This window comes from Diospyros lotus, chromosome 5 (genome assembly GCF_014633365.1).
Source record: "Diospyros lotus cultivar Yz01 chromosome 5, ASM1463336v1, whole genome shotgun sequence".
NCBI lineage: Eukaryota > Viridiplantae > Streptophyta > Magnoliopsida > Ericales > Ebenaceae > Diospyros > Diospyros lotus.
Window position 1 is genome coordinate 12,018,662 of NC_068342.1, and position 14,832 is coordinate 12,033,493.

Below are 14,832 nucleotides of genomic sequence, written 5' to 3' on the forward strand. Positions count from 1 at the left end.
AATCTCCTCCTTTAATTGGTGACACTCCTCCGTGTCATGACCATGATCTTGGTGGAATCGGCAATATTTACTTCTGTTCCTTTTGTCAGATGGTGCCTTCATCGGTCGAGGCTTTTTCAAATAATCTTTTCCCTCAATAGTAGCCAGGATTTCTGCCCTCGGGGCGTTCAGAGGAGTGAAACCCGCTGAATCCCACCGAGGGCGATGTTTTTCCCTTCGGTCGTCGCTCCTCCTTTCCTCGGGATGCTTCTTTTTATCCTTCTTCTCCACATGCTCCGCCCTCTTAGCCTGCATGACCTCTTCGGCATTTATGTACTTCGTGGCCCGGCCCAATATGTCCGTGAACGCGCTCGAAGGCGTTTTGGCTAATGATTGGGCGAAAGGGCCGGGCCTCAAGGCGTTCTGGAATGCCACCATAGCAACATTGTGATCAAAGTTCTCAATGCTCAGGGCTTCCATATTAAATCGTGAAACGAAATCCTTCAAGGGCTCTCCTTGGTTTTGCTTCATACTCACCAAGGCCATGGTGGACCTTCGGTGTCTTCGGAGAGGTGCAAAGTGCGCCAGAAAGCTGCTTCGGAGTTGCGCAAAACTTACGATGGAATGATGAGCCAGGTTTGAGTACCACGCCCGTGCGTGCCCCTCCAGGGTGGCCAAGAAAACTCTGCACCACATCGCGTCTGAGGCGTCCTGTACCATCATATGCGAGGTAAAGAGATCCAGGTGATCCATCGGGTCGGAGGTCCCTGCGTAGGGCTTAATGGCCGGGATACGGAGACGTTCTGGTGGTATGGCCGCCATGATCTCTGGGCTAAGGGGCTGATTTATCCTTGGTCCCTGAGCCTCTCCGGTCCTTGGCTTTAGGGCGACCATCTCCTCCTCCAACTGCCGCAATCTTCTTTCCTGCCGTTGCTGCACAAACGACAAGTCAAGAGACTCGGCCGCCTCGCCGTCATCTGGCCCTGCCCTCCGCGGATTCTCGTCCCGTCGATAGGATTCCTCTTCTCTTGGGGGCTCGCGCCTTTCTTCCGCCCGAGAGTGCTGGGCTTGCTGATGCTGGCCGTCTAGAAAACCCATGAGTAACTCCGTCAATCGTTGCACTTGACCCTCCAGAAGTGCTATCCGATCAGGAGGAGGCGGAGGGCCCTCCGGACTCCGAGCCCTCCCCGGCGGGCTTCGGGGAGGGTTCTGCTGACTCGGTTCTGGAATAGGGTTGCCCCCCGCGGCCCTAGACAGCTGTCTTCTGGTTGCCATTCACGGTTGAGAAAAAGGCAAGATTGTCCGCTACACTGGAAAGACAGAAGGGAAGAATGTCGGCCCCACGGTGGGCGCCAATTGATGAAGGATTTTCGGAAATGGTAGCCGCACGTTCCCTTCTTGCCACTCTGAATGTACCTGCAATGGAGACGGGGCTTGCTCCCCCGGTCGATCTCCGATGATTAAGTTAGTTTCTTGATCTAGGGTTCCTTGTCCCTTTTAAACTATGTTAATTGATGAAAATAAGGAGAATCCCCCACCTTCTTCTCTTACCTTTTCTCGGGATAGGGATCATGAGGGATCTTCGGGATCTTCCTCCCGCCTTCTTCGGGACTTTCCCGATAAGGGTTTCGCGATAGCCTCCGTCTCCGAGGAGTTCGGGATAATTGTTGCCTCCGTGATCTTCGGTGGGTTAGCCTGTTCCTGAGGTCTCGGGGGTTTCTCTATTGAGTGCTTATCTGATTGACGTGGCGATGCTTGTCTGCTGTGTATCTTTTGACCGCTGTTAGGTATTCGTCTTGGCGTAATTATGGGACCGTGGGCGTTCTCCTCATCAGAACTCACAATTTACTGATGTAAATTTTAGTTTATCGTGATCGAATCATTTGATCTGTGTTATAAAAATTAATGTTAAATTGATATTTAAGTTAAGTTTGGTTAACTTTAAGAAGTAAATCATATAAAATTTATAAAACCTCAAACCCCGAAAGCACGAGGAACAATAAGAAGTAATCCACCCGAAGGATCGGGGCCCTCCTTCCGGAAAGGATCTGGCCGGGTGGCTTTCTCTTCTGCATCCGATTCAATGTTTCCGGCTTTGCGTGCCGTTACTTACCCCTGAAGGAAAACCTCAAACCCCCAAACTTCAAAACCCTCGCACCAGAGACACAGGAGGGAGAAAATTTCAGCGAGAGGGGCACAATGTCGTTCTTCTACGTCCCCCCCGATCCATCTTCATCTTCAACTCCTCTTTTCTGTGCATTTTCGTTTTCCGCTTCTTCACTTTTCTCTTCTTCAAGCGATTCGGCCTTCTCCTTCTCCTTTAGTTCCTCTTCATCTTCGATGGCATTCACGTTCTCATTTGCTCCCTTATCCTCAGCCGCGCCCTCCATGGGTTTTGGAGCGTCGACTTCCTCGGCGTCTCACGCCCCAGCGTTTTCGTTCGGAACCGGCCGCCTTGGTCCCCTCCTCCGTCGCTTCCACGCCGCTGTTCGGCGTGGCATCGTCGGCTGCTTTTGGGACTTCGAATAGGTTCGGAGAGGCTTCTTTGAGCCCGGCGTCGTTCGCGTTCTCTTTTCCTCCCTCATCCTCAGCCGCGCCCTCTATGGGATTTGGAGCGTCGACTTCCTAGGCGTCTCCCGCCCCGGCGTTTTCGTTCGAAACCGGTGCCGCCTTGGTCCCCTCCTCCGTTGCTTCCATGCCGCTGTTCGGCGGGGCGTCGTCGGCTGCTTTTGGGACTTCGAATCTGTTCGGAGAGGCTTCTTCGAGCTCGGCTTCGTTCGCTGCTTCGAGCTTGGTCGGATCTGCTCCTTCCAGCGTTGTCTCGACAAACCTTTTTGGGTCTTCCTCTTCGGGTTCGGTTCCAAGCACTACTACAACCTTGTTTGTGTCTTCTACTTCTTCTTCAAGTTCAGCTTTTGCTGGTTCTAATTCTGCTGCGTCTCCATTTTCGTCAAACCTTTTTGGATCTTCCTTCTCAACTTCAGCTTCTACTGCTTCTTCATTTTCTTCAAACTTGGTTGGGGCTTCATCATGGGGCTCGGTGTCTGCTATTTCCACTTCGGCCTTTTCTTCTCCGCTATTTGGGTCTTCCGCTTCGGGTTCGGTTCCAAGCACTACTACAACCTTGTTTGTGTCTTCTTCTTCTTCTTCAAGTTCAGCTTTTGCTGGTTCTAATTCTGCTGCGTCTCCATTTTCGTCAAACCTTTTTGGATCTTCCTTCTCAACTTCAGCTTCTACTGCTTCTTCATTTTCTTCAAACTTGGTTGGGGCTTCATCATGGGGCTCGGTGTCTGCTATTTCCACTTCGGCCTTTTCTTCTCCGCTATTTGGGTCTTCCTCTTCGGGTTCAGTTCCAAGCACTACTACAACCTTGTTTGTGTCTTCTTCTTCTTCTTCAAGTTCAGCTTTTGCTGGTTCTAATTCTGCTGCGTCTCCATTTTCGTCAAACCTTTTTGGATCTTCCTTCTCAACTTCAGCTTCTACTGCTTCTTCATTTTCTTCAAACTTGGTTGGGGCTTCATCATGGGGCTCGGTGTCTGCTATTTCCACTTCGGCCTTTTCTTCTCCGCTATTTGGGTCTTCCTCTTCGGGTTCGGTTCCAAGCACTACTACAACCTTGTTTGTGTCTTCTTCTTCTTCTTCAAGTTCAGCTTTTGCTGGTTCTAATTCTGTTCTAATTCTGCTGCGTCTCCATTTTCGTCAAACCTTTTTGGATCTTCCTTCTTAACTTCAGCTTCTACTGCTTCTTCATTTTCTTCAAACTTGGTTGGGGCTTCATCATGGGGCTCGGTGTCTGCTATTTCCACTTCGGCCTTTTCTTCTCCGCTATTTGGGTCTTCCCCTTCGTCCTCTGCTGCCACTGCTACTCCTAATTTGTTTGTGTCTTCTGCGGCTACAGCTACTTCTTCTCCTTTCTCGTCCTTGTCCAAACCCTTATTTTCATTCCCAAGCGCGTCAGCGTTTTCAAAGGAAATTGCGACTTCAGCATCCACTAGCACTGCTTCTTCGATGACATCCGCGTTCTCATTTCCTCCCTCATCCTCAGCCGCGCCCTCCATGGGATTTGGAGCGTCGACTTCCTCGGCGTCTCCTGCCCAGGCGTTTTCGTTCGGAACCAGTGCCGCCTTGGTCCCCTCCTCCATCGCTTCCACGCCGCTGTTCGGCGTGGCGTCGTCGGTTGCTTTTGGGACTTCGAATCTGTTCGGAGAGGCTTCTTCGAGCTCGGTGTCGTTTGCTGCTTCGAAATACCTCTTTGGGTCTTCCTCTTCCGGTTCGGTTTCAAGCACTACTACAACCTTGTTTGGGTCTTCTTCTTCTTCTTCTTCTTCTTCTTCTTCAAGTTCAGCTTTTACTGGTTCTAATTCTGCCGCGTCTCCATTTTCGTCAAACCTTTTTTGATCTTCATTCTCAAGTTCAGCTTCTACTTCTTCAAACTTGTTTGGGGATTCATCACCGGGCTCGGTATCTGCTACATCCACTGCGGCCTTTTCTTCTCCGCTATTTGGGTCTTCCACGCCGCCGTTTGGTGAGTTCATCGCATTCTCCATGTTAGTGTATTTTGATAAGTTATTTTGAATTGTGATCCTCATTTAGCATAGGGTGGTTTGATTAGATACCTGGGTGTTTCGGCTATAGAAACAGCAAGTTACTCTAGCAATTCTTATTTTCAATTTCCTGTCGTTGTTCTTCTTCTATTATTAGCCAAATTGGTTTTCAGCCGAGCATGAATAGTAGTTAATCCATGTTGATTAGGATTGAATTCGTGCTTGTTATGATGTTGCGAAGGATATAAATAATAATTTGGGGTGGCCTTGATTGGTGCAGTTCTTTGTTGTTGGTTCTGAGTAAGTCATGTGACCTGTGATAAATCATATACTTGATTCTTGTTTGTCATGGGGAGAGATGAACTCATTACATTGTTACAGTAATCAGTTCGTCACAAAAACATATAACTTTGTAGAGGTTTGATTTTTTTCTTTTATGCCTTCTAAATTCCCTTTCGCTGCAAGTGACTCTAGTTGTTCTATTATGTTTCTCCGAAGTAGTCTTGGTGTTAATTGTTAAGAAGGAGAGGTTGATGGAGATACAGAGCTCAATGGTCGGTGTTAGCAATGATGCAATGATTTTGGCCTGCAGCCTAGAATTTGAATCGTTCAGCAGTAGGTGGTGGTTCCATGGTATGGGATGAACAAGATGCGAGTAGAAACAAAAAGTTGCATCTGACCAAGTGTGTATTGGAAAGTTTAATTTTGATAGGTTCTGATATTTGCTTTCTTCCTATATCGGTGTTGCTGATTGATTGCCGCTTTCCTTGTCTGTTAATGAGTTATCTCCAAGGAATGCATTTGGTGACATTGCAAGCAAATAAATGCATTTCGGCAGACAATTGCAATGAAAGAAACAAAATGGAAAAAATAGGTAAGGCAGATTTATAGAGCGCAAATACCGGAGATTGCAAATTAATATTGTTAGGATTTTCTTTTTTAATTACTCTTTGAAACTAATATGAGCAACTCGTCCCAATTTCCAAACTGGCAAAGCAATGTTATGCAGTGAAATGGAATGAATATGTTTCGATCTAATGATAGAGAAATGCATGGTTGTTAAAATCGCGAGTTGACTCATGCGATTTTACAAGTTCGTGAGTCATTAGACATAAAACGAGTTAAATTGCTTGTAGGATCGAGTTTTGGTAGAATCGGACTAGACTCGCGAGTCAAATTAGTAAAATCGATAAACTCGAACTAAGTTTGTTAAATCAATCTTGTGTTTAGTATAAAACTAATCTTTGCGCATATATAGATGAGAAGGCTTGCACCTTGGTGGTCGTGCACACGAAGTGAGGATCTTGGCCACCAGCTCGCGAGTTTGAAGCCTTGGGGGAGCGATGGAATTAATTCCCAACGCAAGGCGTCGAAACTGCACCGCTTTGGGGGCACCACCGAGAGTGACCACGTGGTCGATCGAAGTCAATTCGATAAGTTTTGCTAAGTCTCCTGGTTTACAAGTTTTTTTTTTATGCTAATTTATGATTTAGTATTTTTATTTATATTTAAGAATAATGTTTTAAATTTTCATTATAGATGGATAAATGATGAATTGATGATAAATAGTGGACTAAATATTTAAAAAAATTATTTTATTTAGTATTTTAAAAATGTAATGATGAAATAATTTTGAAATAAGTATGTGCATGTTATTTATAATAAAGATTATGTCATTATAAATATATATTTGCATAAATTAAATTGTATTTTTCAGTGTTCGAAAATGCGGCCTAGGCGACCACCTAGGCGTTTGGCGGCTACAATCTTAATGTTGCAACAAGCATCAAGTAGCAAGTTTGTTGTTGTTGCTACTTGTTGTTTATCTATAACATTAGTTCATTAGTTGTCTATTTTAATTCAATTTCAATGTCAATTATTCAAAACTTAGGAAAAAAAAGAAAATAGAAAGTGAAATGATGTCGGATAGAATTGAGAGTACAAGAGCATCTCTCAAGGCCTCCTCAATTCTTAAAAGGAAGTCAAATTATGTCGGATAGGAACAAAAAATGTTAATTGATTTGAAGAATATGAATAAAATTATATGTAAGTTATGTGGTAAAGTTATGTTTGGAGGTGTTTACAAAGTAAAAGAATTTATTGGTCACATTTTTGGACATGTCCAAAATCTTCTCTAGCTAACCAAGCCAAATGTAAGAATGCTATCATCGAGGCAAAAAGTAAGAAGAAAAATAAGGAGGAAGATTTGATGAGATCCTATGTTAATATCTCTGAAATGGGGAAAGGGATAATGAAGATGAATTCCAAGAGTCAGAGTAGAAAAATGTCTCTTACTCTTAGCCTTATGGATAAGTTTGCAAGCTCTATCAACCTCGAAACTTGTTTCAGTGCAAGAATGACATAAGGGTACCAAAATATTAGCGAAACACTATTTAAAGAAAGAACATAGTCTATTCGTGAATATTTTGCTAAATATGTGTACGAAGCTGGTAATACCTTTTAATGCTATTGACTATGATAGCTTCAAATTATTTGTTGAGGCGGTTGCTCAATTTGGGTCAGGCTTCAAACCTCTCAATCAATTCCAGTTGAGGGAACTGTTATTAAATGAAGAAGTTGACAGAACAAAAGAGTTATTGAAGAAGCATGAAGAAGAGTGGGCACGAAATGAGTGCTCCATTATGATAGATGCTTGGACGGACAAAAAAATGAGAAGCATCATGAACCTATGTGTTAATTCTAACGCATGTATTGCTTTCCTTTCTTTCAGAGAGCCTTCAAATGAAGCGCATACAAGTGAACTCATCTTTGAGTATGTAGACAAGTGCATAGAGCAAGTTGGACCACAAAATGTCATCCAAGTAGTAATCGACAGTGCTGCCAACAAAATGGGAGCAACAAAATTGTTGAAGGTGAACAGGCTAAATATCTTTTGGACCTCATGTGCTACTCTATCAATTTGATGCTTGAAAGTATTGAAAAACTGACAAGGTATAAGAAAGTCGTTAAGCAGGCCAAGAGTTTGACAATCTTCATTTATGCACACTGTAAAACTTTGTCCTTAATGAGGTCATTTACGAAGAAAAGGGATATAGTGAGGGAGTCACTTGATCGCTTCTTTTTTCCTGATTTTGCAGAGTATGATTGAGAAAAATACCTAAATGAGGGCAATGTTTACCAGCTTTGAATAGGGGGAGTGCAAATGGTTGAAGACTGTTAAAGAGAAAGCAACCTATGCTACTGTGATGAGCATTGCTTTTTGAAATGGTGTGACTGCATGCCTCAAGGTTTTTACACCTTTAGTGAAGGTGCTTCGAATTGTTGATGCGGATAGGAAGCCTTTTATGAGCTTTTTATGTGGAGGGATTAAGCAGGCAAATGAAGATATTAAGGAGGCCTTAAATAATCTTGAAAAAAACTATCAGCTTATTATGGAGATTATTGAAGTAATGGTGAAAGATGGGTTAGATAGTCTATTGTATTTTGTAGTTTTCGTTTTGAATCCGTACTACTTTTTCAAAGATATGGATGTACAACTTGATAATGAATTGATGGATTGGTTGTTTAACTGTGTGGAGATGTTTTTTGATGGTAAATTGCAAGGTTATGTTATAAATGTTGAGTTGCCAAAGGACACTCATAATGATGGAGCTTTTGAAAAATTGTGGGCAGCTCAAGGTTATGTGAAAAATGAGGACAATTATAGTTCATGTATAAAATTCATTTAATCCTTTCTATTGTGTATTAGTGTATAAATTTTTTTACTTTATACTTGTTTGACCTATTTAGTTACATGATGGATGACTTGTGGAAATCAAATTCCAAACTTGCAACGAATGGTGGGAAGGATTCTCTCATTAACCACTAGTTCATCCGGTTGTGAAAGAAATTAGAGCACTTTTGAAGGAGTTAGTGTATATTTTAATATTTTAATTTTATTATCTATATGAATTATAATTATTTAATATCAATTACTTATCCTTATTCGCTTATCATTCATATTGATATTGCTTTTATTTTATTTATGTAGGTATATATGAAGAAAAGAAATAGACTAGATGTGAATTGATTGAATAATGTAGTTTATGTCCAATTCAATGCGAAATTGATGAACAAGCACAAAAAGGAAAAGGAAAGGAATGTTGTTGTGCTACTTGCTAGTGATGCTAGTAATGCACAATGATGGATCGTTGATGGAGAAGATGATGTAGAAGTTGAGCTTGGTATGGGGCTCACTTTGGAAGTGATTGGTGAAGCATCGGAAGTTGATGAGATGTTTCAATCTCGAAGAAGTTCTATGCTGAGAGAGTTTCATGAGGATGATTTTCAACTAGAAGAAGAACATGAGCAAGAAATCAATGAATTTGATTTTAAGTCCGATGAAGATTGTGTGTTGGAAGAATATGGAGAGGAAGAAGTCTAATTAGATAGATTTTTCGAATATGGGTTTTATGTTATATTATTGTTGCTTTTACCTTTTTGAACCTAGAAAACTAATATAACAATTTGTTTTCTCAACCCTAATTTCATTGTTTTACTTATCTTTTCAACTTTGATTTACCTAAATATAATAGTAAATTACATCAAAGTCTTTTTTTTTTAAAAAAAAAAACAACATTTTTTCTAAGCGCCGTTTAGATGCCTTAAGTGCTAGGCCCCAACTTGACATCTGCCACGTTTTAGAATACTGATATTTTTAATTATCCATAAAATCTTATGATTTTACGATCTAATTTTATGGACCCTCTTACGATCCTACTTAAAATCTCGATTTTAACAACCATGAAAAAAGGGCAACAATCTTCTTTAGGGCTAAAGGAGAAAATGCCTCTGTCCTCCAAGAACACCAAAGTCTCTATCCTCTAATACTTTGTCATGTTACTAAATTCTCTTCAAACCAATCTCAACCTCCTTAAGGAATGTGTCGTTGCTTGCTTTTCTCAAGGCTATCTACTAGAATCAAGTTTAGCTGTGAGGCGTTGGATGAGATGCCTCATAAGGACAATGCTTTTTTGTAACACCATGATAAAAGCTATTTAAGCATGTGTTACCTCACATGGAGTATTGCTTTGTATCTTTTTCTTAGGTAGATTTCATTCTTGATAACTATAGTTCTTCATCGATTTTAAAGGTTTTTGGTTGGAGTAGAGATTTTGGTTTGTGATAGGGACTATTGACTAGGAAATGGTTTTTGCTCTAAATAATTGTTGGTTGGATAAGAGATTTTAGTTGTAGATGAGTTTTTGATTGGAAGACAGCTGTCACATCCTTGAATCTGACATGAAGTTCTCATTGAATTTGTGAGAATTCAGTTAAGAAATTAGAGGGAAATGAGAAGAATTCTATAGGAGGGGAGATTGGGAAATATGAGGAAAATCCGAGAGAGAGATTGAGAGGAAAATTTTTGATTAATTTCTTTGATTCCTTCCACACTGAAAGGGTCGACACTTTTTCAAAGTTATAGCTTTCAAAATATTGCAACCATTTTACTTCCTTTTGGAAGAGTGACCTTTCACCTGTCTATTAGGGATGACAATTGCAACTAAAATCATGGAGAATCGAATCGGTCAATGCGGTTAAAAATCGTTTGACTAGGTAATGGTTTGGTTTGAGGAAAAATCGAATATTGTTTCAATGAGTATAGTTTGGTTATGGTTTTCACTAAACTCGAATGGAAATTGAATCAAATGTGTGGGTAACCGAATCGAATATATATATATATAATATTTATTTATTTAATATATTATATATACACATAATATATATTGACTAATGTATTTTTTTACAAGTATTTTAACTAATGTGTTACAAATATATAAAATATTTAACATTTATAAAGTAATGAATAAATAAAAATAAATTCTAATCTTAAATTTTTTGAGTTTTATCAATAAAATAATTATTAATAAAAATAATTAATTAAATATTTAAAAAAATAAAACCAGGCGAGAGATTATGGATCAAACTAAAAAATTCATTGTCAAAACCGAAACTGAATGGTTTGGTTATTGTTTTTAATTTTTAAACCAATGGGTAATGGTTTGGTTTTGGTTTTAGTAGTTTAAGTTTGGTTTGGTTATGGTTTTGACAAAAATCGAAACCAAATTGAACCATTGCCAACCCTATTGTCTATTCTTTCTACTCGAGAATGTATTTCTCTTAATTATTAGGTACATGACAATTCCCCCCACCCTTTAAGAATTTTCTTATCCTCAAGAAATGTAGAGAAGTTGGATTGTTTGAGGAAACTGCTGGAGCAAATCTGACAAGTATTCTTATGTTTTGTTATTCGGGTGCAAGGTTAACCACTGATTCCTCTTCTACTACTTTTTCTTCTCTTTCTATAGAAAGTAGTTGCTTTCTGCATTGATACACATGAGCGTATTTGTCTCTACAATAGAAACACGACCTTGTCTTCCTCTTTTGTTCTATAACCCTTCATCCTTGTGCTTGAGCTGGATTATTAGTGGTTGTTACTGTCAACCCGTTTGACTCTAGGCTGAATTTGATTGCCTCCTTGCCACATCCCTTGTTTACTTGTTGGAAAGCCCTTGAACTTGTCCCTTTTACTTGCAGTCATCGTTTCTTTGTTAAAGCTTTGACTGCTATTTCTTGTAACCCAGCATTTTCTATCGCATCCTTCACAATTCTTGGCCTCAACATTTTAACTCTGGCCCTCAATTCTTTGCCCAAGTCACTAATGAAGCTTGAGATGAGGTATGCTTCGATTAAATGAGGGTTAAAGTTCAGCATAAGTGATTTTAATTCCTTAAAACTTTGACTGATACACCTGCATCGATTCTTCCTATTTTAGCTTGTTAAATTCTTTGACAACATCTATCATACTTGTCTTCGAATCTTTCGCATAGGTTTTCTGCAAATTGTGTCCATTGACAATCATCCTTGTCACGAATCCAATCTTGAAACTAGGTATCTCCTACGTTATTAAGGTAAGCAGAGGTCAATGTGACTACACACTAAACATTCTCTCGCACATTCTTACCAACGACCTAGGTTTTTGTATAGCAAATATTGGGATTTCGATTTTAGGTAGGGGCATACATAGTTGGGATTGGGTAGTCTACACCCGTTATCTTCTTTCTTCAAAAGTTTTTTTGCCAGATGGTTCTTTTTCAGTTGCAGAAGTCCCAATAGGCTTGTGGCCTGCCACACTTCCGGGTAATATTGGTTTTGATGTCTCCTTATGAGAGGACATTCGGGAAAGAGGCCTGGTTTTATCTTGCAAACAATAGCATGAATTGTCGCATTTGGTTATTTTATTCCCTTATTTGTCTTCTAGTATTGCCCCTCAACCTTTCAACTCCACTGCCCAGCTTCTTTTCCACTCTTGATTCTATGGATCCCATTTGATTCTACAATTTTACCATCGTTGCAGCCACCTGTTGCATTTGCAACTCCATTTGCTTCATTCTGGTGTCTTCTGCCATTGGAAGGGAAGATTCTTGTGAGATTGTCAATTTAGGACTTGTTCTGATATCAAAATGTTAGATTCTTGAATCTGGTTGGAAGTTTTCACTAAATTAGTGAGAATTCAATTAAGAAATTAGTAGAAAATGAGAAGAATTCTAAAAGAGGAGGGAAGACAGAGAGATAGGAGGTAAATTTGAGAGAGAGATTGAGAGGAAAATTAGAAGTTTTTGATTAATTTCTTTGATTCCTTCCACACTAAATGCAATCAATAATTATATATTGATTATAGCTAGTTTTTGGCGCCAAAAAGGGCAACCACTTTTTCAAAGTTTCAAGTTTCAGAATATTGCAACTATCTAATTTCATTCTAGAAGAATGACCTTTCATTTGCTCATTCCTTTTATCCGAGAATATATTCTCTTAGTTATTAGGTACATGACAACAACTTTTAGTGAGAGAAAGGGACAATCGGTTGAAGATGGTAAAACACAGCTTCTAAAAGGGAAATGATGAGAAACAAAAAGCAACTTGGAAGGGATTTTGATGAAGGATTGCAAATCTAACCTTAATAATTAAAGATTTAATAGGGTGGGGGATTCAATTTCAGAGTGAACAAAAATGATAACATAAAATGAAATGAGTGTGAAACACCCTTTTGGTGTCTCTTTGTTTTGCCACTTTTTTGTTTCTTTTGTTTTTGTGTGTATTCAAATGTTGTAAAAACAAATAGAAAACTAAAAACTAAGGCTAAGTAGACAAGCCCTACTTGGAATGCTTCCATTGTGCACTCTCTTTAAATTCATGAAATGAAACCTATCCTGCTTAACTACTAGTAATTTTGATTGAAATGCAACTAGTTCAGCTTAACTTTTTTTTTGATATGTTGTTGGAATGGTTTTTTTTTTTTTTTGGGTTGGTTCTAACTAGTTTTATGTATGTTTTGTAGGGATTGGTCATTTTGGAAATGACATTCGAGGAAAGAAAGTTATTCACAGAATGAGGCGTCACTAAAGATTGTTGAGTTTGCTATTAGAATGTTTTGATGATGAATGTTTTATATCAAAACTTTAATGATCTTTATTTGTTATGTTGAGCTTGTGTTGATAGATTGTTAATATGTTTTATATATATGTAAATTATTTTATATTAAATTCTCATATTTCATGAGAAGATGTTAAGACTGTGTTATCAAAGTTCTTGAGTAAATGATCGAACTTAAATTGCTTATTTGATATTTAAGTATTAAATTCTTTAAGGTTATGAATAATTTGAAATTTAATGGAAAAATACTCAAAAGAACTTATAATGTTGAATGTTTGTTACTAGATAAACAAAATTACTATGTAATTGAAAGAATTTAAAGCTTATTGAATTCAACAGTATTTGAGTAAGCTATTGTGAATTTTTTAGCTGTCAATTATTTTAAAGTGATAATGTTTTGGATTTAAGATGTGTAATATTTATATATGTGCACAATGCTTTAAGAGCTTATAAAATAGAAATTATACATGTTTTGTTCAAAGGAATAATAAGTCATTTGACTTGTGTGTGTTTTATGAGTGTATTTGATAAGCTGTATGTGAATGGTTATTCGAGTAATTGTATTTCTCCAGAAAATGTCTTTTTGTGTGACTAACAGAATAATCTTTATTTGATTAATAAAGTAATATTTTCAGTTGAGTAGTATTCATTGTACTTAATTTATTATTCTTTGAAAATTTAGTAAAATTTCATGATATAAGAATATTTCATTATCTTAATTCATTAAATATTTTTATATAAATAAGTGAATGTGATTAAAAAGTCAATTTTAATTAATTTTCACAAATGATACTTTTGTTTTAAATGTAAGTTAAGTTATTAGATGTTGATATTGATGAGAAAATTGCTTTGATGATGATATTCAAATTAATATTTCAAAGATGATTGTTGATAGAGTTTTAATCAAGTAAGGTATATAATCAATTAAGTATATCAAAATATTAATCGAGTAAAAATTTTATGTTACTCAAGTATAATATCGATCTAGACTATTGAGTCTATGGCTTTATCTATATTATTTTGTCATCATGTGGATATTACAAGTATGGTAGAATAAAAGTAATCAAATTTATAATCGATTAAGTATTTTAATATACTTAAAGTAAATTAAAATTATAGTCGGGTATTTTTTCTTTAGTAATTTGTCAAAGTCTCTTGATCTTTTGTGTAATGAATTGTATGAATTTGTGCTCAAATAATGTTAATGTTTAATTAATTAAAATCTAAGTTGTAATCAAGTTTCTATTGTAGAATTGTAATCAATTACAAATATTTTGTAATCGTGTAAGAGTTTAAGTTTAATTGATTACAATTTTAATCCACTCGAGTAAATGAAAAAATTAATCGAGTATTATTCTTTTATAATTGAGTAATTATTTCATTTTTTACAATAAAATTGTAATTGATTATAAATATTTTGTAATTGAGTAAACTTCAAAATTCGTTGATTACAAAATATATGTACTCAAGTATAGATAAAGATTAGTCAATTATGAATTTTGTTTACTCGAGTAATGATAAAAAAATACTTGATTATAAACTCTTTCTATTCTAGTAAAAAATGTCTTTAAGCTTAAAAATACTAATCATTAAGCTAGTTATTGCAAGTACATTTAATGCACAGTTTTAATCTTTAAGGTTTTAAAATTACTCTAAATTTTCTCTCATTATTTTATCTTAATTTTTTAATATCATTTTCTTTATAGCAAGTATAAAAAGGAGAAGATGCTAAAGAAAATGTAGTGATTTTTAACTTTTCCTACTCTTACCTTGAGCCAAAAAGCCATAAACTTATACATCTTCTACTAGCAAAAAGAGACAGTATTCTTATCTTCACATTCTTTTTAAATCTCTCTTTTCTTTATGAGAAACTATT

General features: G+C 37.5%; 1 protein-coding gene across 10 annotated transcripts; it reads left to right on the forward strand.

Annotated features, from left to right (window-relative positions):
• The first annotated feature begins 2,028 nt into the window (after window positions 1-2,028).
• On the forward strand, window positions 2,029-13,135 carry LOC127801077 (uncharacterized). Of its 10 annotated transcripts, none has more exons than XR_008022953.1 (5): window positions 2,029-3,427; window positions 3,685-4,249; window positions 4,397-4,504; window positions 7,255-7,396; window positions 12,862-13,135. XR_008022953.1 is itself a non-coding variant. In XM_052335918.1 (4 exons), exons 1-4 carry the CDS (start codon window positions 2,675-2,677, stop codon window positions 7,302-7,304), a joined length of 1,476 nt encoding a protein of 491 aa, XP_052191878.1. In that variant the 5' UTR covers window positions 2,030-2,674; the 3' UTR covers window positions 7,305-8,508. The 10 variants fall into 10 exon arrangements, 5 of the variants coding, with proteins under 5 accessions (XP_052191878.1, XP_052191877.1, XP_052191882.1 ...); XR_008022954.1 differs by lacking the exon at window positions 12,862-13,135 and adding an exon at window positions 8,515-12,787; XR_008022952.1 differs by lacking the exon at window positions 12,862-13,135 and adding an exon at window positions 7,676-8,508.
• Window positions 13,136-14,832: the final 1,697 nt, after the last annotated feature.

What these genes read in the sequence shown, in the direction of transcription:
- LOC127801077 (XM_052335917.1), top strand. Translation starts at nt 2,675, where the DNA reads ATGCCGCTGTTCGGCGGGGCGTCGTCGGCTGCTTTTGGGACTTCGAAT. An exon ending in CTTTGGGTCTTCCTCTTCCG is followed by an intron (nt 4,250 to 4,396) that starts GTTCGGTTTCAA and finishes TCTCAAGTTCAG; the next exon opens with CTTCTACTTCTTCAAACTTG. An exon ending in GTCTTCCACGCCGCCGTTTG is followed by an intron (nt 4,505 to 12,861) that starts GTGAGTTCATCG and finishes TATGTTTTGTAG; the next exon opens with GGATTGGTCATTTTGGAAAT.